Source organism: Vollenhovia emeryi, unplaced genomic scaffold, assembly GCF_000949405.1.
Source record: "Vollenhovia emeryi isolate VEMERY1.0 unplaced genomic scaffold, V.emery_V1.0 DF939226.1, whole genome shotgun sequence".
NCBI classification, from domain to species: Eukaryota; Metazoa; Arthropoda; class Insecta; order Hymenoptera; family Formicidae; genus Vollenhovia; species Vollenhovia emeryi.
The window spans coordinates 3,301-30,442 of record NW_011967140.1 but is presented as its reverse complement, the minus strand read 5'-3'; the positions used below and the strand labels follow the sequence as shown (position 1 = coordinate 30,442).

The 27,142-nt window shown below is 43.3% G+C and overlaps 4 protein-coding genes across 11 annotated transcripts in view; 2 read left to right on the top strand and 2 right to left on the bottom strand.

The window, feature by feature from the left end:
• The first annotated feature begins 1,183 nt into the window (after positions 1–1,183).
• Positions 1,184–16,812, top strand: LOC105560612. 3 transcript variants are annotated; one of them, XM_012009861.1, is made up of 14 exons: positions 1,184–1,388; positions 2,376–2,491; positions 2,615–2,748; positions 2,922–3,033; positions 3,106–3,309; positions 3,424–3,527; positions 3,970–4,102; positions 4,206–4,469; positions 4,684–4,915; positions 5,002–5,350; positions 5,555–5,687; positions 6,119–6,368; positions 6,472–6,519; positions 11,508–16,812. In XM_012009861.1, the coding sequence occupies exons 1-14, from the start codon at positions 1,274–1,276 to the stop codon at positions 13,715–13,717; spliced, it is 4,404 nt and encodes a 1,467-aa protein (XP_011865251.1). In that variant the 5' UTR covers positions 1,184–1,273; the 3' UTR covers positions 13,718–16,812. The 3 variants fall into 3 exon arrangements, with proteins under 3 accessions (XP_011865251.1, XP_011865252.1, XP_011865249.1); XM_012009862.1 differs by having other exon boundaries at positions 1,185–1,388; positions 4,684–4,828; positions 5,555–5,696; XM_012009859.1 differs by having other exon boundaries at positions 1,185–1,388; positions 5,555–5,696.
• LOC105560613 lies at positions 15,662–21,598 on the bottom strand. 5 transcript variants are annotated; one of them, XM_012009864.1, is made up of 6 exons: positions 21,227–21,598; positions 20,978–21,036; positions 19,370–19,477; positions 17,786–18,322; positions 17,289–17,493; positions 15,662–17,168 (listed from the first exon to the last, which is right to left on the bottom strand). In XM_012009864.1, the coding sequence occupies exons 4-6, from the start codon at positions 18,124–18,126 to the stop codon at positions 16,935–16,937; spliced, it is 780 nt and encodes a 259-aa protein (XP_011865254.1). In that variant the 5' UTR covers positions 18,127–18,322; positions 19,370–19,477; positions 20,978–21,036; positions 21,227–21,598; the 3' UTR covers positions 15,662–16,934. The 5 variants fall into 5 exon arrangements, with proteins under 5 accessions (XP_011865254.1, XP_011865253.1, XP_011865257.1 ...); XM_012009863.1 differs by lacking the exon at positions 20,978–21,036 and having other exon boundaries at positions 21,227–21,500; XM_012009867.1 differs by lacking the exons at positions 20,978–21,036; positions 21,227–21,598 and adding an exon at positions 20,728–20,971.
• A 179-nt stretch (positions 21,599–21,777) lies between these two features.
• Positions 21,778–24,884, bottom strand: LOC105560611 (mitochondrial import inner membrane translocase subunit Tim23). Of its 2 annotated transcripts, none has more exons than XM_012009858.1 (5): positions 24,708–24,884; positions 23,659–23,908; positions 23,408–23,577; positions 22,973–23,096; positions 21,778–21,896 (listed from the first exon to the last, which is right to left on the bottom strand). In XM_012009858.1, exons 1-4 carry the CDS (start codon positions 24,778–24,780, stop codon positions 22,975–22,977), a joined length of 615 nt encoding a protein of 204 aa, XP_011865248.1. In that variant the 5' UTR covers positions 24,781–24,884; the 3' UTR covers positions 21,778–21,896; positions 22,973–22,974. The 2 variants fall into 2 exon arrangements, with proteins under 2 accessions (XP_011865248.1, XP_011865247.1); XM_012009857.1 differs by having other exon boundaries at positions 22,979–23,096; positions 24,708–24,883.
• Positions 24,885–25,791: 907 nt separating this feature from the next.
• LOC105560609 (DNA repair protein RAD50-like) overlaps positions 25,792–27,142 on the top strand; it is a gene marked incomplete at its 3' end in the record, with an annotated part of 4,645 nt that continues 3,294 nt past the window's right edge. Inside the window, exons 1-2 of the mRNA XM_012009856.1 lie at positions 25,792–26,291; positions 27,074–27,142. Coding sequence (XP_011865246.1) covers positions 26,061–26,291; positions 27,074–27,142 — 300 coding nt within the window. The remainder of the gene's footprint in view (positions 26,292–27,073) is intronic.

Sequence of the window (27,142 nt, the reverse complement as noted above, 5' to 3'; positions counted from 1 at the left end):
AAACCACAGCACAGCGTCACTCGCGCGCATGCAAGCGGCGCAGGCACAGCAGACGCCGCCAGTCAGTCCAAGGTCCCCGTCCCCTCAGTCGTGTATACAGTCGTGCACGCGTCTCGTCGCGGCGGTGCGCGTCGTCGAGGTGTTTGCGCCGGTGAGCGACGGAGCGGAGGCTACCGAGGTGGACGCGAAAGCGCGTCGACCGAGCGAGCGAGCGAGCGATCGTGCGGGCGGTTCGGCCGACTCGCCTCTCGTGCGCCACGGCGTCCGTTACGAACGGACGTTCGCGAGTGGTAGCGGAAATTAACGTCGTGACGCCTTAACCGCGCGTCGTCGTCGTCGGGGCGTGAGAGGCGAGGCCGAGGAGGGCAATACTCGAACGCCTCGTACGCGCGACAGTCGCAGGGGCGGCCCCGAACAAGGCGCTCCGTTCTGCGTCGCAGATATACGTGCAACAAACGCCGAGCGTGCGGGCTCGGTCACGTGGCCCGGCGTGTGACGTAACTCCGCGCCGGCGGCACTTTCGAGCGTCCGTCCGGCGCGTCGGGAAGCGCGATCGGGACCGCTCGCGAGGATCGTCCCTTCTTGGTCCGGTCTTCGTGCCTGCCCGCGCGATCTTCCTCCGGCGAGCCCGAGTTTTTCGCGCGCAATTTCCGACTTGGCGCCACGGTCGCCGGCGGCGCGGCGGCAACGGACGGTTTTTGACATTCGGCCGGAAGTAGCGCACATATGTTTCCGACGTCGCCGCTGCGGAGGCGCGGCTGCGCAGTCGGCCCGCGGCCCGAGTATGTCGACCGAGGAGCGGCGGCGGAGTGATGTATGATTCGCTGACGACCGTTATCACGGCCACCGTCGTGGCGGTGTCCCTCGGTTGAGGTTGCGCCGCCCGGTCGATCCGACGCCGCGAGGAGGAGGCCGCGTTGCTGGGGCAACAAACGCCGGAGTCGGGAGATTGGGGACTGGCCCGTAGCTCCTTCCCTCTCTCTCTCTCTCTTGCGCGCGCTCCGTCTCTCGCTCGCTCGCTCGCTCGCTCTCTCGGGAGACAGTGGCGGCGGCAGCGGCGGCGGCGGCGGCGGCGGAGAAGGAGGAGAGGGTCCAGCCGCGCGAGAGAGCGCCAGATCGCCGTGCCGTCGTACCGTATCGTGCCGTGCCGTGCCGTGCCGTGATCCGGGGGCGGTGATCGGCGGGATCGGCGGAGCGGAGAGCGCAGCGCAGCGTCGGCGCGAGGGGACCCTATGTCAGATCGACGTCGGCGACGTGGACGAAGCGCGCCAGCATGAAGAAGCTATTCTCCAAGATCGACAACACGTCGAAGGAGCCCAACAGCTACCTGGGGAAGGTGTTCGTCGTGGGCCGCCACACGGTCACCGTCGAGGAGGTCCTGGCGGAAGGTAACGCAAGCGCCTCCCTCCCCTCCCTCCCCCCCCGCCTTCCCCCCGTCCCAGGCCGGTCGCCCAACGGGCGTCACACTTCCCTCGTTCTCCCGCTCTCTCTTTCTGTCTGTGTCTCTCTCTCTCTCTGTCTCGTGCTCCTGTTTCAGCCTCCGGCGCGGACGTCGCGCGAGTGCGGATCCCACACCCGCTCTCCGTTCCAGTTCGCACCGCAACCTGGCCCGCCCGTTCGTCCGTCCTTCCCGCTCCCCGCCTGCCCCCGGACGTCCCGCGTTTTTCCTTCCCGGTCGTCCTCGCGGGAACCGACGAGCACCGATCTCGTCCGCATCCGGGCGGCCGGTTGGTGGACGTCATTAAGCTCGTTGGCTCGCCGGGGGTCTTTTGAATGCAGGTCCCTCGTCGCCCGGGGACGAGTCGATTCCGCGGGATTCGTTCGGGGAGGACCTCTCGCCGACGAGCCCCGTTCGGCACGTTAGTGCCTGGAAGTCCTGATACGTTGATGCGCAAAGCGCGCATCTCGTTCTGCCGACAGACTCTGGAGGGGAAACGTGAGCTTTGTCACTCCGGGACGCGCAGTCTTCTGGCCGAGGAGAAATGCTCCTCTGAAGTAGCGCACCGTTGTGGAATACTATACAGAGTTTTGTTGTTGCGTGTGTCGATATGTCCGGAGCTGGCAAATGGAAGTTGATTGTCCAATCAGTAAATTTACTTTGAGATAAAGCTGAAACGCTGAAACGCACCGTATCTTTTATTGCCACACGTGTAATTGTATCTGTGTCAGGTTACAACGCGCAGCGCGTTGTTCCGCAGTAACCTTGTAGCTCTCGTATATTTCTCGTTATTATTAATCTGCTCCGCTTGATCTAGTTGATTGACAAACCTTTAAAATATATTAATTGCAATTGAACGATGAACATTTGTGCTCTTCTCCACTCCGTCTCTTTCCGCCGTGTACTCGTCTCATGTGGCCCAATTGTTGTCTTACAGGAGGATTCGCGATTGTGTTCTTGGTCAAAGCCTCGGGTGGACGGTATGCGCTTAAACGGATGTACGTCAACAATGAACATGATCTCAACGTGTGCAAGAGGGAAATACAAATCGCTGTGAGTACCTGGGTGAATAAATGAAACGCCAGCGAGCGACCAAGTTAATTCTCCCCCTTTTACAAAATGTAATATCTCGATTACACAGATGGAAGAATAAATGAATTATTTATGTATTTACAGAGCAACCTGAGCGGTCATAAAAATATCATAGGATATGTAGATAGTAGCATAACTCACACCACTGGAGGAATACACGAACTTCTGCTTTTAATGCCTTACTGTAAATCTCAAGTTCTACAAATGATGAATAACAGGTGAGAAATAATTTCCTATCGCGCTACAACAACGCTTGTGCAATTTTATGTGTGTATATACATATGCGTGTGTGTGATTAAACAACGGTGTGACACTTTTGTTTAATCACAAAGTATAACTTGCCCGACGATATGAAGATTTATGGCATACATTAGCAACTTTTTATTTCTAGGTTGCAAACAGGTTTCAGTGAATCAGAAGTCCTGCAAATTTTTTGTGACGTATGCGAGGCCGTGTCAAGATTGCATCATTGTCAAACTCCCATAATTCATAGAGATCTCAAGGTGAACTGCTTAACGGGCGTTACGTAACGCCGTTAGAAATGTCTCGAGCTACATTTAATTGTCTCGCGATAGGTGGAAAATATACTGCTCGCCGACAGTGGCCATTACGTTCTGTGCGACTTTGGATCCGCGACGGGTAAGGTTCTCAATCCCAGCGTCCACGGCGCCTCGGTGGTTGAGGAGGAGATCAAGAAGTACACCACGTTGAGCTACAGGGCACCTGAAATGGTTGACATGTACTGCGGAAAACCTATTACTACGAAGGCGGATGTATGGGTAATGTATACCGCTTACGTTTTTTATACGCGTCGCAATACGATTGTGATGAAATAAAATTAAATCTAAACCAAGCGTTACGAACTTGTCTTACATAGAGTCCTTGTCTTTCAGGCTTTAGGATGTCTGTTGTATAAACTCTGCTTTTTTACACTACCGTTCGGCGAAAGCATGCTTGCTATACAATCTGGAAATTTCACTATACCGGATAACTCGAGGTATGTGAGAAGTGTCGCGGGGCCGACACAAGTCGCTCGAATTCCTTGGGGCCAGTTTTACAAACGTCGGTTAACTGCTAACCAGAGTACAGTTAACTCTCTATGTTTTTCTACCTTGTTATTTACGAAGAGACAGAGGATCAATTAATCCTCGGCTAGCAGTTAACCGACGTTTGTGAAACTGGCGCTTGGGACCGGTTTCACCAACGTTGTTTAACTCCGAGCTTAATTAATTCTTCGTCTCCTTCCAACTGTTATTTCAGAAAGGGACAAACGTGAATTATAAACTGAGATTAAAGTTAAGCGACGTTTGGTGAAACCGGGCCTTAGCTGTTTACCGAACGCGAATAAACTGATAGAGGAATACATACGGCTTTAGCCGCGTATGCGTTAAGTAGTTACGTAGATTAGGTGTGTACATAAAAATTTTTTTATGTTATAGATATAGTAAAGCTCTCCATTGTTTAATTCGGTACATGCTTGAGCCAGATCCCGACGTACGCCCTGATATTTATCAGGTTTCCGCAGTCGCTTTTCAAATTCAAGGCAAAGAATGTCCTGTGCAAAATTTACATGTATGTAGATTGTGATATACAATTATATCGGCAAATTTATATACGAAACGCGTCTCTCGCACGCCGTTCCGTGATAACTGTTCTCTGGAATTTGTCTTTGCAGAAAGTCCCGACCCCGACGGTGGAGTCATTACCGTGTCCGCCCATGGAATCCGAGAGTATTAAACGATCGGCGTCTGTAAAGACCCCGAAGCCCACGCCTATAGCGACGACGGTCGAGGGCACGTCCGTGACGCCGCGGCAAAGACCGAAGGGGCAGGCCGTTAGCACGGGACCGATCAGTTTGAGCGGTCAGATCGTGGGACAAATCTCGGGCCAAGGAAATCAGACGCAAACTACACCGGCAAATTCTATCTCTTACGTTCAAGTAAGGCCAACAAATCGCGAGCATGCTCGACATCTCTGCCTGAGATTTGATTGAGGGAGTGATGGCTGAAAAGATGCCGAGTCGAATCAACATAAATGATTCGACCTGATATCAATTCGACGTCTTCTCGACCAGTCATTTTCTCACTGGGATAGGAAAACATTTAGGTACTTTCGGCAAACGCTCGATTAATGCAATTATTTCGTTCTGTCAGGTGTCGCCGCACGTTTGCACCCCCAGTCAAAGTGTTCCTTTCGGTCAGTCGCAAGCACAATCGTCCCAGTACGGTCAATCGCAGAGCCCGATGATCAGTCACTCTCCTCTAACTCAGCAGTCGCCCGTTACCGTTCAAGATAAAAGTACGTTTTACTTCGATTCGAGGCAGCACGACGCGAGAGCTACGACGAATGTCAGCGAGAATTTGGAGGCTCTCTTTCCGTCGTCAGGTAGTCCTAGATAACGCGACGCGCCCAAGTTCCACGGGGCATAAGGGAAAGTGATCGAGTGACTTATCATATTGCCGCTTTTACAGGGTATCCGGACCCGTTCAAGGACGACGCGAGAACGATGCCACCGCCTGCCAAAATACCACCTCCCGTTGCACCTAAGCCCGGCAAGATTCTTCCAAAACTGTCCAACCCGAGTTACCCGTCGTCATCCAAGTATCCGCCAGTCACGTCGTTACCGTCGAAACTGTCCATTCCGACGGGGCCTAACAAGGCGACGCCGCTGACGGTGACGCCACCGGCTCTGCCCAAGCCAGTTAACAAGACGGAAAGTTTGAGTCAAAATATTAGCTCGAGTATATCCCCGCCTGACAGTCCGACATTGTCGTCCTCGCGTCACAGGAGGAATGTCAGTGACACGAGCGCTTTTAATAAGTAAGCCCCGCCTCGCTATTTAAATCTATTTCCTCTCTTTACATTGTATTCGCAGACTTTTACGAAAATTTGCAAAGTCGTTTCATGTGAATTTTAAATATTCGGCAAGATTAGCGTACTGTGCGAGAGTTTTAAGAGACCGGAATCTTTCTTCGGATCAAGACACTTTTGTTTATATTATAGTGGCCATTTCAATGTTCACAGAGCGTTTGCAACTGAAACCACTCAATTCTTAGCGCCATATGAGGCTTCGGTCAAACCACGTTCCGATGACACGACTACGCCACCGGAACTTCCAAGTGATACAAGGCCTTGTATAGCAACTAGTGCCTCGCATGTACGTGTTGTAAGTACACGAAGCGCACAATTTTATGTTTATTTTTGTTGGACGACATTGGATCTACCTTCGGAATACGAATCATGTTTTATTATTGAGACAGATTTCCGTTTTGTATTTACTATAATTTAAAATTGTCTACAATATATAAGAAAATGAGTTTTTTTTTGTATAGAAAAATTATTCGTAAGATACGGGTGAGGTAAAAATTTCTTTGGATAAAAATATGTAAATTACGAGAGATGTGAAATTTAATTTAATTTATACTTATATTTGAATTTCCTTTTTTAATTATATCTTTCTGTATATTATTATTTTATGCACTGCACTCTATCATTAGTGATACCTCTTCATCCTCAAGTAACTTAAGATATTGAAAGTGTCGCTTGGAAACAGCTAATACTTAAAAACTTTTGCCTACATTTTATCAGGGCGAACTTTCAAGTCTAATGGGATCAGAAGGGAGATCGTTGAGTGCAGATGTAGCGGCGTGGAATCCGTTTGAGGATGTACAACCTTTTAATCAGTTAACGGAAGATCATATCTTCGGCGCTGAATTTGACAAAATAAGAAGAGGGAGCAATACCAGTATCAGTGGGGTGAAAAGTCGCGAAAGCCTTGTTATGACATACACAGACTTACCGGAAGATCCCTTTGAATCTGCACCCTTTAGCCTGCCAAGTAAGCTCTCGTTCGAGTTCTCTATTAATCTAAAAAATTAGTACATATGTATATATCTTATCGTAAAACTGACGTATCTATTAACGTTTTCATTCTCTCTTAGCAGGGAAGAAGAATAAAATTGGGTCAAAGACTGCTGCTATTGCTGGAGGTAATGCATAAAATCCTTCTTACATTGTCCTTCATCATCTTTCTTCCACTCGTTCCTATATTAATCTATTAATCTATACTTGATTTGAAAGCCATTCGCTCACTGTCTTAATACTTGGTTTCTTACTTTTGCCATCGTCATGCTACGTGAGGTTTTAAGGTGTAGTCGTGATCATTGTCTTTCATCGTTTTCAGTTAGTCTCAGTTGTATATCAAATATACCAAAACATTTATGAAATTTGATAACTTAGTGATAAGTATTGAAGAAATGTTCATTTGAAATGTTAAAGAGATTTCTTTTTATATTTATATATTGTTGAATGTATAGCTCATTAATCTAACGTAAGGTTCAGTTTTTATATATCGATGAATAGGTAGTTTTATAGATGTAATTTACATGTATAAATACTGTAATTCGATCAAATTAATTTTTTTAATGTTTTATTACATTTAACTTAATTCACACACACTATCGAATTACTTTAAGAAACAAAGTACTAGAAATAATCTTGTTATACAACTAAGACTATCTTCAAAATTCCATACCTTAGCTTTATATACATATATAAATATAAAACAAAGAAATATTATATATGTTTAATAATTATGAATAATAATTTGAAACAACAGTTTCGTTCATTAACAGATTTATATATAGACTTAATTATTTTCTTTTTAGTTTAATTTCATATAATTAACAGAACCTTTAAATAGTAAAGATTATGAGACATATTCAACGGAGATTATAAAATAGATATGCCTTTGAATCACAATAATATATGAAGATATAAATCAATAACAGAAATGAAGAACGATGAAGAAGCTAAAAGTAGAAAAATGTTACCCCTACAGCTAGGAAGTAATATCTATTATAATTAGTCTTTGTTTCAATTTATTATTTCGAATACTCACAATTGGAATGACCGTTGACTAAACTCATCTATAAATAGCAATGTGTATTTATACAAAATGTTTGTGGACAATAGATGTAGATAAATGCTGAAATGACGATTATCAGCATGTTACGCTTTTCTGCACTTCCATGTACATAATTCTTAATTTTCATTAATAGAATTTGAAGTAACGCGAGGAAAGAAGTGACGTTTCAAAGTAATATATAAAATGAATGTTTTCTTTTTCAATTTTTAATTAGTATTACGTGTGTGAAACTTGATTTGTGATATAATACATAATCAGTTACTGTGTGATAATGTTGATCATATTGTTGCACTGCTTCATTAAATTTAATTAAAAAGAACTAATTTTTTTTAAAGAATGTTTATTTAGATAAATAAAAGAATCATGGGTTTCTACTACCATCTGATTTACCAAAGACGTGTGATAAGTTAGTAAGCTTAAATGTCTCTACTCGTATAAATGGAAATGAAAAAAATGCCTTAGTTAACTAACGAGTTTCAAAAACTCATTATATGCGCTCTCGTTATTCTGAACAAATCTTATCTTTTAAATATAATAGGATAGATAATTGATAGAAGTGTAAACTATGCACAAATTATTCTTTCAAGAGAAAACAGATCTTCATTTTCAAGTATATTTACTCATAATATGTCATTTGCAAGAGATTATCGTGTAATTTAAAGAAAATTTTAATTTTTCATGACACGCTTATGCAATACATACATAATTGTTTATCTAAATAACTTTCATGCTTATTAAAATAGCATTATTCATAAATTCACCAAATATTTTTGTTTTCCTTTACGTTGATACTTGCTTGTCAAAAGTACTCGGTTGCTGTTTCGATAAAGATGATTGAAGAATTGGTTTATTTGCTAATATATCTGTGAAAAAAAGATTGTGATGCAAATCTGCTCAGTTATGCTCAATTACATGAGAAAGGGATGGTAGAATATTACCAGTGAATTATATATTAACTTCTACTTACCTCAAATAGTAAGTTACAGCATAAGGATAATACATCGAACATTAGACTCGAAATACGCTATATATTGATTATGTTATGACAAGTGTAATTATTAAATATTGTTGAGAACATGATGAACATATAGGATAAAAATAAATTTTGTCTTTATAATAGATGTTCCTATGATATATAGTGCACAAAGCGGAATTAGCTTTTATTTTTAATGTTTCCGTACGCGGAATAGTGAATGTATCGATAAAAGGGAGGAACAAATTACATATAAATATTACATATGCATATATATATAAATAAATGAAAACACTCATCTACATGCATACATATATATATACATAATGCAATATATATACATATACATATATATATGAAAAATTATGTTATATATTATGTGATATACAAAGTTTAGGTACACTATTTTGTCCTACTCATATACATATACGTGCAAACGTATTATGTGTTACAATGATTGTATTATATAGCATATAAAAAGGAAGAACGTGGGAAGAATAGGTTTCAAGTATTTCCAAGAGAGTTATATGCATTGCGATTAATACAAAGTGTTCGTATTAGCGCAAAGAACGTGGAACTCGGAAAGATCATTTATTTTAGAAAATATATATATATTATCGAATACGCGAGGATTTATTTTTGTGTGCGGAAGTATCGGCGCGAACCTTTCCTTCCCACAAAATGACGATTCTCTGCGCAATGCGTGAATATATACATACAGACGTACGTTAAGAGTTATTATATAAAAAAAAAACATCACAAGATTGTATCTGCTTCGCGCGATGGTAATACTACAGTGGCTGGCAAATTATATACTTAGCGATTATTATTTTCATTTCTCACTCTTCTTCCTCATCCTCATTTCTTTCGTCACGACTCTCTTCTCCTTTTCTTCTCTGTTGGTTCGTTTATTTTCACCGTATCTCAATTACATCGCTTTCACACGGTATTTGTTAATTTGGGTTTCTTCTTGGTTCAACTAATATTTCTCCAACTGTATCTGTTTGGCTTGTATAAAAAACTTCGGGATAGGGTGATGTAATTTAGCATTGTAATATCTGTAACTTGTAAGAGAAATATTATTGGAAAGCAGGGTCGCGCCAAATTACATCGCTTTATCTCCTTGAAAAGTGTAAAAATTATAATCTGTGTTGTATATTCTTTGTACTTTGCATACTCGTCTTATGTATCTGTTGTCCAATGCGTTAATGTCTATATCAAATAACATATCTTGTATTGTAACAAGTGCCATAGGTATTAATCAATATTGTACGTACTTGTTATACCTCCCAGTGGGGTTTCTACATAGCAGAGTAGTCATTCAGATGTTACGACATATATATTTTTTAACAAAGTTATATCGGGGAGAATTAGTTTTATGCAGAAAAAATAGTCCAACGAAGTTAGGGTATCTTTTTCACTGGCACTAGTAGTATTACCAGAACCGCCGTGTAATGTTAATTCTTCCTCGAGCGTGTGTGTCACAAAACCTTCAAGGTACGGCAAGGCGGAGACAATTGACGACAATTGATAAACGCGCTTGTTTCTCTGTGAGAGAAAGATTTACGGGAAATTATACTCTTATCTGTCCAATGTCTGGAACAACCTAATGAGTTTGGGAGGCACAAGCCCTTCTCTTCCGTATTCGAATCGTTTATTTACGAAATCTTTCTTTATCAATCTTGTCCTGCTTTGTTTGCCTCCCATAGTGCCTCTAACAATGTACCGTCTCAGAAAACTAATTACAATGAGTTAAGTTGCGATGTATCGTACTAATAAAAGAAAGAGAACTTGTTATCTATCCGTCACCATCGAATACAAGCATGCTTCTCCTCAATGGTAATCTGTAGCGAGACTCGTGTGAAAAACAGAGAGAAAGAGAGAGAGAGAGAAAGAGAGGAAGAAATCATTTTGCGAATTAAGAGCACTATAGGGGGCTGACAAGCATCTTGGACAATACCTTTCTCGCTGTATTAAGACAAATAATGTTGCAGCAATAAAATGTAAATTAGCATACGGAGTATTTGTTTTTTTCTGAACGCTACTGGCAGAAAACGCAGCAATACTTTGCCCCTTTTGTGCAAGACACGAGCAACGGTTTGACGCAACTCGCCGGGTGTATATTTTCGTGGTGGCTTGGAGCAAAACCTGTCACTCAGAGCATTACTGCGTTTTTTAACACTCATCCTCAATCCTCTGAATCTGATTAGGACTGTTCCAGACCTATTGGTGGCGGTACTAACAATAACTTGTCCTAAAATATCGTATATATCGTGCTACTTTCTTCATGTCGAAGAATCCAACATTACCTTTTTCTCTGGAAGCTCATTGCGGCAAACTGTAAATATCAATAGCATATCATAATCAGCAGAGTGCACTGTTTGCAACAGACCTAATCAGACATCTCCCGTTTCTTCTGATTCTTTTTCTTCTGTAGATAACGGTATCACGTTTTAATATCAGTAAAGGTCAGTCTTATCTGTTATATCAGGAGGTTCAAAAGTATTGAAAGCAAAATTTGTAATGACGGCACTGGATTTACGGAAATTGCATACGGAAATTATTTTGCACATGTATAGTGTCAGCAAGAATCGAGAGTTGAGTAGATTAAAGGAATAACTATATATTACGCATATCATTTCTTATACTAGGAGAAGCAAATGCTTATGTAATAGCTTGTATCATATTAATATAAGGACTGCTAAAACGCGTATTAGGAAATTTCACATGTGCACAGAGTGTCCCAGATTATATTGAAAATTCCCCGGCGAAGGGGAAATTTGCAGTTTGCGCCGCTTCATTATAAAACTTGGATACTCTGCGTAGCGTAAGAAAGTTTCGCTAATCGAAGGGCTCGATATCGTCTATCATAGACCGTTGTCGAGTCGTACCTCTTTCCGATGAGGTTTGCAAAGTAAAAGAATTAGGTAAGTACGTTAACGCTTCAGTGATAATGGAGGTTCAGTGATAACGTACTAGTCTAGTTGTAAAGAACTACAGAGAAACGCTTATCATTGAAGAGACATCTCGCTTCAGACGGTAATCGTACTAATGTAGCGCGACCCTCTGTTTCGCAGGTAAATCAGCCAACGGTAGAGCGAGGGTGCCCCTGGCGCAGTGGAACTCCGGGATCGAGCACGGTGGCAATGGCGGTGTGGACGACGAGGCGTCCCTGATCACGGAATCCAGCCCGGTCTCGCCGCCGTTTGTTCGCGCGCCGGCGGAGGATCGTTCCAAGTACGAGAAGCTGGCGTTTAACGCCGACGAGGTGTCGAGCGACAGCGACAAAGGAGCCAAGGAGGCGAAGGAGCGGACGAAAAAGACGAAGAGGCGGCGCGTGAAGAACGTGCTGAACCGCAGGAGGAGAGTGGCCGCCCAGCACGAGAACGCGGATAACGCAGCCAACGTGGACTACGAGTCGGACGACTCGATCGGCTCGGCCAGCGATCTGCGCGCGATGAACGACGAGGAGGGCAACGACGGCGAGGTGAACGACGACGGCGACGACGACGAGGATGGCGACGTGCGTGGCAAACACGATGAGACCATCTCCGAGAGCGTGCGTACGTGCGGCAGTTCCGCGTATCACGCCGAGTGCGAGTCCGTGGCGACCCACGAGGACGACTACAGGATGAAGAGGCCGAGGAAGCACCACTATCGGCAGCAGGAGCAGCAGCTGCCGACGATCGACGCGGACCCGATCGTCGGCCATCAGTACGGTGAGAAGCCACTGCTGCTGGACGACGAGCTGGATCCCGAGTCCAAGCCGGAGCAGTCGCACGGCGATCCCTTCGTGCGGCATCAGTACGGCTCGAAACCGCTGCTGTTCAACAACGGCGACAGTTCGTCCGACGACAACGACAAGTCCAAGTCGCTCAACAACGGGATATGGAAGGTGGAGGATGACGTGTTCGCCTTGGCCCCCTTCCCGAGGTCCAGCAGCTCGCGGAAGAGCAGCGACAGTCGCGAGAGCGAACCTAGGAACGTCGAGCTGGGTGGCAGCGCGAGGAACTCGCCTCACAACTCGAATCTCGTGACGCCGATCTCGAGCTCGCCCATACCGCCGGAGGTGTTCGTGGATGTGACGATGGAGAGCAAGCCCGCGCCCCCGGCAGCCAAGTCCGCCGCGTTGCCCTGCAAATATCCCAAGAATATTGTAATCGCGAACAGCAAGACTATCTACGAAGAGCCAGTGTCGTTTCATCAGCCGAACGTCGTCCAAACGTCGTCGCCGATCAAGAACAGCCCTCGCGTCAGCATCGCCGAGGAGGAGGAAGAGAGCATGGAGAAGGACCTCTTCGGTTCCTCGCCGTTCAGCCCTAGCGGATTCACCAATCCCTTCAACAACGCTCAAACTGGTTTCTCGAGCATCGACCCCGCGCCGGCTCAGCCCATGTCAATCCTGAGCCCAGCGGGCCCCTCCTCGTATATCGATTACGCCAACTGCGTCCCGCTGCAATCTCACAACGCGACACCGGACAACTATTACGCTAGTCACCCAAACACTATCGCGTGTACGTCCAAGTACGGCATGGTGACGGTCAACTCCGAGCCAGCGGTCAGCGCGGAACCGTCCAAGGACCTCTTCGGATCGATCCCGTTCGAGGAGTTCGCCTCGCTGAAGCTCAACGAACAACAGCAGCAGCAGCAACGTCCGACGTCTCTGTCGCTGTCGCTGTCGCAGTCACTGTCGCAGTCGCAGTCTCCGAACTACGTGGACAATGTCGTGCTAACGACGACGTTGCCGGTCAGCAGCGTCATACAGTCCCCGAAGAACAGCGTCGTCCATCTGACACCCACACCGTCGTCGCAACCGCCGTCCGCGTACACGATTCAAACGACCACGCATACCGCCAGGATCACCGTGCACGCGGTCAACAGCGTCTCCAAGGTGGACATCACGTCCGACATGATATCACCCATGTCGCCCGAGCCTCTGGTCGTCGCGGACGACGACACGCCCAAGCACAACAAGAAAGACAAGTCCAAGTCGGACAAGTCCAAGTATCACCTGATCAACGAGAACCACGGTGACATGGTCGACGTGCTGCCGACTTACAAGGCGTCCCACAAGACCAAGTCGGCGAGCCACAAGAAAACGCCGAAGGGTAAGAAGAGCACGGCCGCGACCGCCGGCTTCAGCAACATGAGCTTCGAGGATTTTCCCAGCGACGAGAACGAGGAGAGGCAGGCGGGACGGACGAAGGTTGCGCCCTTCGAGGTGATCCGCGAGGCGTCGGAGAAGCGATTTGGATCGTTGAAGAGGCGGAGCAACCCGTTCACCTGAAATGAGGTGGTCCTCGTTAGCAGATAGTTGACACAAAGCCATTTCTTGGCGACGCAGAAACAGATAGAGCATCGATATGATATAGTTGATTAATTCGCTGTGTATATCGTAGAGATACCGATAGAGACCGGTAAACAACGTTCTACACACGCAACATTATTTAATTGGTCAGAGTTTTATCATGTGTGTGTGAATGCATACACATACACATACACGCACACACAGACAGACACAGAGAGTGTTAGAAAAATATTAATCTCAGTAAAAAATGACATGATAAAATCTCCAACTGAGAAATCAATCGATACATAGGTTGTATATACATATATATATATAGAGAGAGAAAACCTTTGCGTTTAAGAAAATTGCTTTTTGCACGCAAATACGTCAGAGTGAAATTCCGAGTGAATAAAATTATGCCTGTTTTACTTGTTTTCGGAATGCGCGTTTGTGAAAAAATATAAGACAAAGACGTAATGTATTTAGATCTCTTACGGAGGATTGCAAAAAATAATATTCTATTTGAAGCTTTCTGCTTTCTACAATTAGGCCATATATCTAATGCTATAGTTTATTAGAAACTTTCTTTAAATCTTTAAAATGTGCTTGAATTAACTAAATTATACGAAACCGATCAACGTCTTTTTGACGCTCGTGCATTTTTTTCACAGACGTCGACAATGTGATGTGATAGCAGCAAGTAGCTGCATATGTTTATATCAGAAGGCATTCAGCATGAGCAGATATATTTATATGTACACATGCCTAACTGACAAATGTGTGATGGGTCGTATAAAACGTGATTTACACTAATGTCGGAAAGTATTAATTCATATACTACCACTTTTTAATTACTTTTTTGCATTTTTAGAAGATTTACACAGACAAGACAGATAGCCATAAGAAATTGATAGGAAAAAAGACATTATATTAAAGAAAACTGTTGATTTTTTAAACGTTGAAAAGGTAGAAAGAAGGCGAGAGAGAGAAAGAGAGAGAGACACACTTCCCAACTTATGTTTTAACATAAAAAAACCAGGTTGTGGAACTTGGCAGCTCGATACCAAAAATGAAATAAAAATAGAGAAAGCTCGTGCATCTATTTTTGCAGCTAAGTCTTTTCGCTACGTTTGTACTTTAAAAATTTGTAGATTTCTACTAGTACAATCTACTAGTTCATACAAAGCAATTTTTCTAAGAAAGTTAATCTGTACTATATATGTACACTGTATACATATATACATATACTGTACACTATATACATATATATATCTGTCAATGCAATTCATCGCGAAATCTAGCGTCGGTGAAAAGAGAGGAAATTTTTATCGTATATTTATGGTCTCTTGGAGAAGAGAGTGTAACAGAGTATTCCTTACAAAGATTAACATAATGGATCATTTACAGAAATTAGTGTTACAAAGGCGCAGATAATAGCATTGAAGTGATTTGTAATATTTGTCATAAAGGAGCGAACAGGCTCGCCTAAAGAATTGGCCTTATCGTGTAAGACTGACTTATTGTTTAACAGTCTCGATTAACATTTACATTGTGTAAGATGGCTATGTCTCCTTTTAAGTAATCGCTTATGATCCGACAACGCTATGATTCACACGCATTATTCGTAATATTAATACAAAATACTGATAACGCGTTTGCCGTGCCCGTCGCGATCGAGACTGTTAAATAAAATGTGTGAAAAGTAGCCGTGATACTAGTACTTAGTGTGTCAGTACTAGTAGGGATATTAATATTAATTTCTATCTCACATTGAGAGAGAATCTGTGTGTGTTAAATTATTCGATTTCAGCAACCGAATTTTCATACGTCTTATATAACTTTGGAAATTATTTTAACCAAATTTTATACTGCTAATATACTGCGCCTTTTTAATCGACTCTACGGACAGGATCTAGTTCAGTGTAAAAAGATGTGACAATATTATTAAAAGAAAATGTTTGTAATCTATGTGTTTTTATGCACATGCATATACTGTATACATATATAAAGATGTAACATAATTTGTAGATATTAGCTTATATAATTAGGTGCCTTCCTTTATCGAGTAGCGTTCAAGCTTGCAAAGTCTTTGCTGTTGTGTAGTATAAAAGCTGATAGTATTATAAGATAAACAGAGTCAATTGTATTTGTATATGTAAGGGATAGTGTATCTGAGAAATTATTTTTTCTGTTTAGTTCCTATACATAACGGTGAGATGTATGTAATCTATAGCAAGTTATATAAGCGATTTTCATGCCGCCATCACAAAAGTCAGAGTGATTTATGCAAATAGAAAGTTACACGTTGAATTTCAGCGAATCGACGCGATGAATTCAGCGAGAAGTATAATCCGAGTGTATTTCTTGAACATACGGGAGGACTGTTGTTATTCCAAGCCTTAAAATAATATACTCCATCATTCTGTGCACCGTGTATAATAGAACAAACCAAGGTGCTAAGAAAGCCGAGCATTTTCAATTCAACATCCTAAGAAGAATATTATTTGATTATATAAATTCTTACGAGTCTACGTAGTGTAGTATACAATACATTCCTTCTTTAAATCTTCATGTACTGTTATTTATTATATCGTTGGTTCATAGGTTCTTTTCTCTACGTTTTCTCGTGTGTACATGCGCAGGAAATAAAATCAATGTCCTAAACGTCGGAAAGTTTTACGGATACTAGTTGATACTTGAATTTCGTCACTGCCTGCACTAACAGGTGTTACAGTATTTTTCTTTATCATCTATCGTGAGTAACAATAACGTAATTATTATGTTTCGGAAAAGGTATAAAAGAGATCATGCATTCTCGTTTATGCTAATTTTAACTCTTGTGCGAACGTTTACTCTTAGGATGATCAAAAATATTGTTCCAACGTGTACACAATGTGTATGTGTAATATAGCAATGAAAATTGTGTAAAAATGTATAAAGAGAATGCGACTAAATAGAATATGAGAGAGGGACGCGATTATTTTCCACGGCAGAGCGGATGAGTCTTTAATTTTTTGATATTAGGCGTACGAAGAAAATAGTTACTGAAGACACTATCTCTGTATAAAACATAAATAAAATGTATGCTATATTAACGTGAGCATTAATCGTATACACCCGTGTCTTGTCACATGTTTCTTTACGAGAAATCTCCGTTGCATTTCACGAAAATACTGTCAAGTTTGTCGCGTTCGGCCAATTTTGCCGAGAATGTGACTCAGCAGCAACAACAGCAAAATTTCTCTCCTAAATTGTGCTGCTTCTTCCTCGCCATGATGAAGTTTATCGAGCACACGGTCAGCCAAGCGAAGAAATTGAGCCAGCTCGTGCATATTGCGAGCTGAAGCGCGATCCCAGTGTTCATCTCGCCGCGCGCCCAGTGATTTCTATCTGGATGAATATAATCCATGAAATCGAAAATCGCACCGCACGGGAGCCTGTTGTGAATCGCCTGCACACAACGAAATATAAATTAAAATAGATAGTTCTAATCTTATCACGTTTTATTTTCAGACCGGAATATGCCGGTTCGTTAAAATTATTTAGCACGGAAGGAAAGTGCCCGTCTCACTTGAATTTCCCGGCCTCCCGAGTTCAGGGTTTGAATGAGATTTCGTCTGTATTGTTCGCAAGTTTTGTAATAGCCGTCGGTTATCACGACCGCGTGGGCGAGCGACAGGCAGCAAACGAACGCTGCGAAGAAACCGATAGGCATCCACCATTTAAAAGCAACCCTTTTTTTTATTCTCACCACGACTTGTCCGTTGAGATTTCTTCTATAAAAAAAGATCAATTGATTAAAGAAGCATACATAATTGCGAATTAACAGCGAGAACATGTGATTTAAAGTTTCTTCGGAATTTAATGTAAGACATCGAAAGTTTTTTGAAATTTCAAAAGAACATCTTAATGAGATTCTATTTCAATTAAAATTTATAAAACAAAAATAAGTTTGCTTTCTTGCTTTCTTATTGCTTAATCGAGTCGGTAGAGGAAATTTTCTATCACAACTTGAAGCGAATCAATTTTCAATAATTTGCATAGACGAAAAATGAAAAGAATGTGCACCTGTCGTTATCGTATACATGTCCGCCAAGTCGCATCGGCTCATTCAGATTTTTGTGTATGCAACATCTGTATCCGTGATAGGCGCTGAGACACAAGCTGATTATAATGATGGGTACGAGGCCGTACGCGGCGAAGTGGCACAGCTTCTCGTCGCCGCCGAGGAACGTGCGAAACGTGTTGGTGCCATACAGTATGCAGCCGCAATCGACATCGATGCAACCGTCCAAAGTAATTACCCAATGCTGCCATGTCGTCACCAGCGATATGACAGACGTGACGGAGAGCACCAGGGTCGCGGTGTACAATACCGCGAGCCACAGTTCCGCTTGCTTCGCATTCATAATTGCCCCTTGATTCGCGCCTCTTTTATCCTGATTGTCGATTAGAAGAAAATTCTCCCCGTCCGCCTGCTCGTCGTTGAAAAAATGTTGTCCGTCAGCAGAAGCTACTTGGCACGATATCCACTTTATTCATCTTCGCGGAAAGAAATTCCTCCTCTAGTCATATTTTAATTGCAGCTTCGCATATGACGTCCACCTGGAAGATTGAGAAAATAAGTTTTACGATCCTAATCTCCGTCCAGTTCTTTTTTTCTTTATTTATACAGATTTATGGGTTTATCAGAGGCAAAACCGTGTTTCTTACGTCATCCTGAGCCCGAATTAGAGTGAATTTTTATTCCAAAACGTGAAGGACAATGATGCATACATATTTCTATCACGAGACAGGACAATTAATAAAACTGTGCTGGCTAATAATAATCACACAAAAAGATTATTGAATACGATCACGAGCGACAAATTATATGTAATGTGTCATCGAAAAAATAAATTGTGAGCTTTTCAATTAAAATTTTATTATATTGTAATTATTACTTGACATTGTAATCATAGCCTTCAATAGGAAGGCTCCGATTCCAGACCGATTCGACGAATGCTAATTTTGATTCTCGCTTTCATGTTCAGCTTTACGTAATCGAGTCTCTGTTTAATTGATTTTCGAGCTCGTCAAGGACCCGGGGTTCGTCGCGACTCGTCAGCGCGCGCAGACAGGAAGCGCAAAGATTCGCGTAGGTAGTTGTAAAACACGCGAAACAGCTTGAGAACGGCATAAATATTTTGCCGAAGCTATCTCCACGTTCGACAGATCTATTCTCGGCGGATTAAGCCTCTCAATTTCATCTCTCTCCATCGTGCGCGCGCTTAGCTTCGCTTAGCGTCCGACCGAGGTCCGTTTTCCGTCATTGACGCGCGGTGTCTTCACCGTAAATTCCGCAGTGTCTCCTGTCACGTTGCAAATAACGTGAAATGCAACTTAACACGACGTGCCGCGTGTTAAACTCCACCCCGCAATTCTGAACAAGATCAATATTGTCGTCCGACCAATGCTGTGTCCGTTAACAATATTCTTCACTTTCCTGCGATATCGCGGTGGACCAAATCCAGCGGGAAGTGACTTGTTGATCGATGTCGACACGACATCGTTTCGACGTTGATCGACGAGTCATTTCTCACTGGGAAAAGCCCCTTATCATACGAATTTGACGCACTGATATAACAATGTTGATCTGTTGCACAGTAGTACCTCTTGTATTCTGCTTCAGTGTCTTCACTGCTAGAATCCGGTTCTCTGTATGCCGATTAACACTCATCGACTGAATTATCCAACCGTATTGTAATAAATATTACGAATCTGAAAAGAAAACGTTAAGAATTAGTTATACAATAACCGAAAGCGGGGAGTTAAAATCAATGTCGCTGGAGCTGGCCTGAAAACGATGCTTGCAGAACATGCCTGTTGAATTATTTCAAGAATGAATTATTTTCTTTCTTCTTGCGCGCTTCGCTCCGCGGAGGGACGTTAAAAGGGGCACGATTTGCGGAAACGCGCTGCAAAAGCTCGAGTTAAAACTTCAAGAGATCAAAGTAAAAAACGTATCACTTAACGAGAGAGAGAGAGCCCGCACGTTGCCCTAGTTCTCGACACGACTTGTTATGATAAGCGGATGACGAAGCTTGGGAAGTGTACCTCGTCGGGCCATTAATCAAACTTGAGCAAACAAGTGGCGGGACCTGGCGCGTAAACGATAGGAGAACAATTCGAATATGCAACGTGCACCTGCGGGGATCGAAGATAACAGACTGAAGGAGCGACTGCACTTACGTTGATTAGTGCCGATCGCAATAAAACTCTCCTCACTCTCCATCTCCAGCTAATTTTAGCCGGAGCGGCACTCGGAGGTGTTAATTAGGATTAATTAGCATCACCTACTTTTTTACGGGAAACAATCAGACGCTGACATTCCGACGACGTCGTAGAATGCGACGCGCGGACGACAAGTAGTGTGCATGCGATTTGAGAATGGCGCGTCTTGCGGACTTAACGAGCGAAGACGATAAGAAGGCAATAAAGTAATGAAGTAATAAAATAAATTAAAAAATTTCAATCTCCTAATAAAAGTATCTCTCTTTTTCCCCCTTGAGACTCAGAGCGAACGGAAATCCTTTCGATCCACGCAGACACAATTATATAAACGATGCAACATTTATATTTTATTGGTATTGAATTCCCGAGAAGAAGGAAAAGATTAGAGGTATTCAATTTCTCGTTCCTCCAAATCGAAAGCGAATCCGTTCTCGTTGACGAGGAACAGATGGCCAACGATCACAGATGCGCGTGGTAAAATGTGTGCAAAACTTGTTAGAGAGTTAGGAAGCTTCGACGATTATGATTTTTAACTCCCAAACTTAGCTGCTCTCCTCAAACCTCACGCGCAGCCACGTCCATCGGCGTCGGAGGATACGAACTGACTACTCTCGTCGGATCTACTCGCGCCCCTTGGCGCAATAACGCGTTGTAGACGCAAGAATTTGCGCGCGTGTGTTTCTTGTTTAAATAAGCCGCATATTTTCGTAAATATTCTTTCCATCGTCGCGGCTCACCACGTTCGACAACGGTCGTGGATCCCGCGGCTCAAATATTGACACAATGCGAGCTCAGCCTCCTATTGCCACGTCCGACGAGCACCATATCTCTCTTGTCCTCTTCACGGATAATTACTTCGTTAAGTAACCGATTATATTGTCGACTTGTAACAACGCTTCGCGCTGAAAATCGTGCACACTTTGTTCGGCAAACAAAGAAGCTCTTATCCCGACCTATGTATAGCGTCTAGCGACGTAACTCTCGTACCTTCCTTGGTCTGAGATTTCTCGGTTCTCGGCTGTGATCTCTCCAGATATTTTCCTCACCTTTAAAATACGAGAAAATGATTGCGTACAAAATTAATTGCGCGGCTTAAACACATGACAACTATCGGGAAAGTTTCTATATTTGTACATCGCCGGCTGCAATGGAACTGATAAACGCACTCGCAACGTTTGATAGATAAGAGCGAGGAATTTAAATAGAGACAGCCGCCTGCTGCATTAATTTTCTCACCTGTGCAACGTGCATCGATTACACGCGGAATCACTTCGCCAAACGCGTCCACGAAGCTCGCATCATTCTTCCCAGTTATCGAAATGTGATGCAACCCTCCTCGACGTAGAAAATTGCACGCAGTTTCGCTGTGTGACCGAACGAGTGATCTTCTCTAATTTTGTTATATTGGATGTCCAAATAAATTTTTGCTTTTTCAACCACCGATAAATTATATTACGAGCTGTTTGACACGCACGCACAAACGATCGAATACATTCTGATCAGCGTAGAAATTCCCCATTTCCGTAACATGCGCGTGAAACCCGATAGCGAGATAAACCTTGATAAGATTAACGCCTTTCTGGCAACCGTCCTATGTAATGAATACAGTTGCCGCCGATCCCACAAAGGCACGCGTGAATCGCAACGTATTCGCATTTGCAAATAGAACTTATTGCTATTCGATTATATATATATAATATTAAATCGTAAGTATATACGTACACGTTACATCAGTCCGCTTACCTCAAAGGACACACGAAGTGTTGGTTTCAATAATTTATTTGCTCTAACATTCAATAATTTATTTGAGTCGTACGGTAAGTTTTTCTATATACAAGGTAACATAGAGATATGAAAACGCATCGGAGATCTTTTATCGGTATGGATGTCAATTTGTTATATCAATCTGCAAAAAGAAAGAACAAGAAATCACATTAGAATACTCGCTAAACTACTCCCGCGAGAGATCAACTGTCACTTTATACCTCATTTCTAAGCGCGTTGGAACCAATTTGCAAAAATAGGGGATTGGGCTTGTCAGTTCGTTACGTTGGAAAATAATTTATTCGCAAAAGCGCCCTACCAGCCAGTTGAAGACAAAAAGAGAGGGTATTTCTCTAAATTTTGAGCAAGTAAAATTCTTTACTTCACTACTAGTAATCTACTGTGTGTTTTACATATTTTCCATGTAAGAACAATATTTCCCTTACTGTGTGAAAATATATTATGTAGTTATTATATGTAGTAACAGTTATAAATCTCAATTGATCAGCAAGCTTTTATCGCATTCAATTATAACATTTAATATATAAAACATGTATTATTCTTATATACTTTAACTTGTAGAATTTAATGCGTGATAAACTATATCACAAAGTGATAACAGTATTATGTAATTATGTCTAATTAAATAATTTAAATAGTTTTATAGTTATCTTATCTCTCTCGTTGAACTTGGTAATTATTTCTTCTTAAAATTTAGTTATCAATTCTTGCTTAAAATATTTTTACACAATGTACAGACTACAGAGTCTATACATATGCATATATAATTAAAAATATATTTAAATATATATATATGCTAAAAATATGTGTACTCCACAGAGAGGACACACTGGTAACAATCAGAAGTAAATAAAACTCTTAATGGCTGGAACATTTTGTACAAAATTTTAATTTCATATTATATATACCTAAACTGGGCAAAGAAAGCATTTTGCAAATTATATCTTTCTGCATAATTTCCCTTTACATCATAACGTTTTAAGTAATATACATATTTTTCGTGTGTGTTCTGATCGTGGTGTCTTCCGAGATATATAAATAGCTTGTACATTTGTGAAAGCTTCACCTTCTCTAACAATACAACATTGCTGCGCTACATTAATTGACTGTTGCAGCAGTAGCAGCAATGAATTATGCGGCGGAAATAATTGACATGGCTATACTTCAACTAAACCTTTTGCTAAAATATATACACACTCTTACGTCGCTTGTTTCCAGCTGTTCACACGGTGCAACGGCAAGCCACCGTTATTCCAGGCACAGTACATCACCGCAACTCCCGCTGCAATAGCGCCCGCAATACCAGCCTTCCTGATCCCGGCTGCAATTCAACACATTACACCGTACAAATGACCGTAAATTATCTATTGTAACAAATATTGCAATAATAAAAGAAAGTCCCTTATTACGAAATGGGCTCCTAATAGAAGATTCAAAACATTCAATTTCACAAATTTTTCTCGTATCAACTACACGATCCGACAATGAATTTTCCACCAAACGGATTTCACTCCGAGTGCACAAAATTCAGGGTGGATCCAACAGACGGATGCCAATCGTTAGTTCGACAGAAACTCTGCCATCTCACAGGGGACTCCCCTCTATCCATGTGCACAGGACCACGTCCCATACCAGGTGATCTGAACACAGCAGCGCTCGTGGCGGCTGCGGCTACCGTATTCAAGCTGTCGTCGGTTCCTCTGAGCCAAGTAAGACCTATCCCAGCGCAGGTGTACATTATCATCATCACACCGAACGAATTCGCCATACTCGCGCCACCCTTCATGACATGATTAATTAATCTGGAAAGAAGAGACAACGCAATGTACGGGTGCTCAAAGCCGTCGAGCTGGTATTAATGCAGAGGGTGAACAAGGACGCACTGGGTTCTCCTGAGCTTGCCAGTCTCCCCGGCGATAGACGTCGCCTTGACGCCTCTGTACAAGCCGGACGCGCCGCCAATCCCCGCGCCCGCTATGCACGCGGCTCCAATTTGACTGAAGGCCAACTCGAAGCGGCCCCGCTGCTTCACAGCGCCCTCGGGGAATATAAACTCCGGCTGGGTGACGGGAAGGTACGACGGGTCGAAATTTAGATACGGGCTGAGCGAGGCCAAGCCCTGTTGCGAGGTGACTGAAAAAGAAAATTCAAGAGATACCGCGTGAGCTTCCTTTTATCGTTCACAATGCGCTCGCAGTTAATTTCCGGCCATCGTTCGACCTTTCCGCGACTAAATTAGTTCTGGTTCGAAATTTTCACGCAATGTTTTTCTCAGAAATATAGAACGCCGAGTCATCGAGTATCTTTTCATCTTGTATCCGTGGGACTCGAGTCTGATCTACGGTGAGTTATTCGCAACGAGCATTCCATTTCACGCGGGCAAATCGATATGCTCAAAAAATTTGTATCAATGTATAATACACAGTTTATCAACACGCGCAAATTTTTATTGGCTGTAAGATGTTTCTAGACGCAGTGAGCGCATTGTGGATCGATTTATCGTGGCCACGTGCCGTCCTTTATGTAACGGGAACGATTGTTTCTCTTATTCCAAAATAGACGCGGGTCCTCCATCTTTCGTCGACTTATATCGGCGCGACATATACTCTCGCGATAGTCTTATAATTACAATTGTCATTGATGTTTAAAAAAAGAAGCTGTACGACTGTAGATTCACGGGCGCAACAAGCAGGTTAGGAAGGCATCTGCGGTCTTAATCGACCGAACGAGCGGATAATCATCGGTGATGATGCAATTCCAGGAGACACGCGATTATGTCGCAGCCGACGCTTATCAACGTCTGAGGAAATTGTCTGTTACGAAACAAACAAAAAAAGAGAGAAAAGTTGACATGGGAGACCGCGACGAGGGGAAGGAAGTTTGGAGCGGCTCAAAAAGGAATCGACACGGCGCCCGAGATCTTTCTACACACCTGGGATGTTGGTGTTGCTGTATTTCCCGCTGTCGGCGTCGGCCTTCCCCGAGTTAAGGCGAAAGTCTATCATCTCGGCGTGACAATTCGATAGCCGTGGTACACGAGACTCGGACGACCGCGCGCAACGGCACGACGCATCGAAGCCCGAGAACGCCGGGTCGGAAGTGACGCAATCGCCCGCGGATGTGTCGGCGGACAGGTCTGTTCTTTCTCGCGCTCGAGCGATCGGCTATTTCTACTCCATTCCACTCCGCGATCCTGCAGGCCTGTGTCCACGATGCTAGAACTTGGTCCTAGTTCTAGTTTCGAGAAAAAACATCTGTAGTTATAAAACTGGCCAATCACAACTATTCCTCAGAAGAATGGAATGACTGTGATTGACCAGTTCCTTAACTACGGATGTTATTAAACCCGATTATGGTGCCGTGTAAACATAGACCGGTATTCATAGTCAGATCTTATATTCAAGACCATCTTAAGATCATCTCTAGATACTCCGCAACCAATCAAATGTTCCATACAGCATCTTTAGATAAATTCAAGACGGTCTTGAATATAAAGCCCGCTGCAGACGATGCTATTTTTCCTGCTGGATTGCTTGCAATTTAGTAAATTACTATCATTGCACCACTCAGCATTCAGGATTCCTAGTAATTTACTAAATCGCAAGCAATCCAGCAGAAAAAATAGCATCGTCTGCAGCGAGCTTAAGATCCGACTATGAATACCGGCCTATGGATTGGGATTGGGATTAGATTGAAATTTGACCAATCAGAGTAAAAGTTACTGAACTTGAGATTAGTAAACTTTAGTCCCAGTCTACAATAGATGATTTAAGCCCTAAGCTTTAAGAAATTGGCCAATCACGGTCAAGTATGAGTAGAATGCGCGACTGTGATTAGTCAATTTCTTAAGGCTTAGGGCTTAAATCTCTATTGTAGACTGGGACTTACTGTGATTGGTTAAATTTCAATCTAATCCCAATCCCAATTCGTAGTCTGATACGGGCTTTAAGGGCATCCCTTCCAATTGCGCAGTCTCGGGCCGAGACTGCGCGTTGCGTCGCGCGATGCGTTTGGCGCGTTTTACCGTTGTGCTTGTGAGTCACGTTGGATATCTTCACGAAATCGCCTGCGAGCGAGGATTGTTCCGGGCCCGGCTCGTCTCGCGCGCGTAGGTGCGCGCAGTTTTCCGCGTCGTCGCTTCGTCGTCCGATCGAACGTAAGGGAAACGCCGGTTCTAGTCGCGGGGCCAGGCAACCGCGTCAAAGGCTGCTTCGAGAGATATCCGGGTGCGGCAGATGAGAACCGTTGAATTCGCGTAGCGCGACAGAAGACCGGGGAAGGCGACATGTCCAAGGTACGGCGATTGGCGCTTCGCGGCGTCCGCAACTTCGGCGACGACACCGAGGACGTGACAATACGCTTCTACTGCCCGTTGACGCTCATCCTCGGCCCGAACGGCACGGGGAAGACTACCATCATCGAGGCGCTCAAGTACGCGACCACCGGCCAATTCCCACCGAGCTCGGAATCGGGCAAGGACTTCATACACGATCCCATGCTGGCGACAACCGGCTCGGTATGATTCTACTTGTTCGTCGCACACCCTTTCCGTATTTGCGTATGTACGTACGTGCAAGATATCGCGTTTATTGCGCGGTAGCCCGTACAAGATCGGCGAGAGATACACGCCGAGCGCGACTACTCGATAAACGCGAGATCTTGCATACGTATATATGTATATATTTATATCTCGTTTGGTTGCGTTATACCTGCGATATCTGGATATCTCTAGAGTTCCTCTAATTGAAGTCCGGCTTGCAGTCGATGACTTGATCCCGTTTCCAGCAAGTTCTGAAAGAGAGAGAGAGAGTGAAAAAGAAAAGAAGGAGAAAGAAAAAGATAGAAATAGCAAATGTATAACTTTCTCTCTTGCAAAATTACTGGCTAAACTTGTAGAAACTCTATGGTCCATATTCCGAATCCTTTTTTATTGTTAAAAGTGCCACTAACATTGGTTTTGAAGGATTTTCACTGGCTGAAAGGATCTTTTACGGGTGCTTTTGTTGACAAAAGGGGATGCAGAATGTGGGCCTAAATATCTCTGTCAAATGATGTAATGGTTTTAAACATGCTCACGATGTTAGATAATAATCATAAATGGATTTGTCAGAGGAATTTAGATTGGAACGTTACAGCTTTTCTACGGCAAAACTGGAATACTCGTTAACTGTTCAGTTGTCTGACTCGTGTAGGCCTTCTGTCGTTTGAACTCTTTACTTTTGCGATCTCGAGTTTCCCTCGGTTATTATTTAAACTGTCCCAGGAGTGTTAAGAATGAAGACAGATTTGTTGTCGTAGACGAGAGCTGTGGTCAAGGCTGAGATAGTCGATTCCGTGGGTAAAACTTACACGGTAGCAAGAACAGTC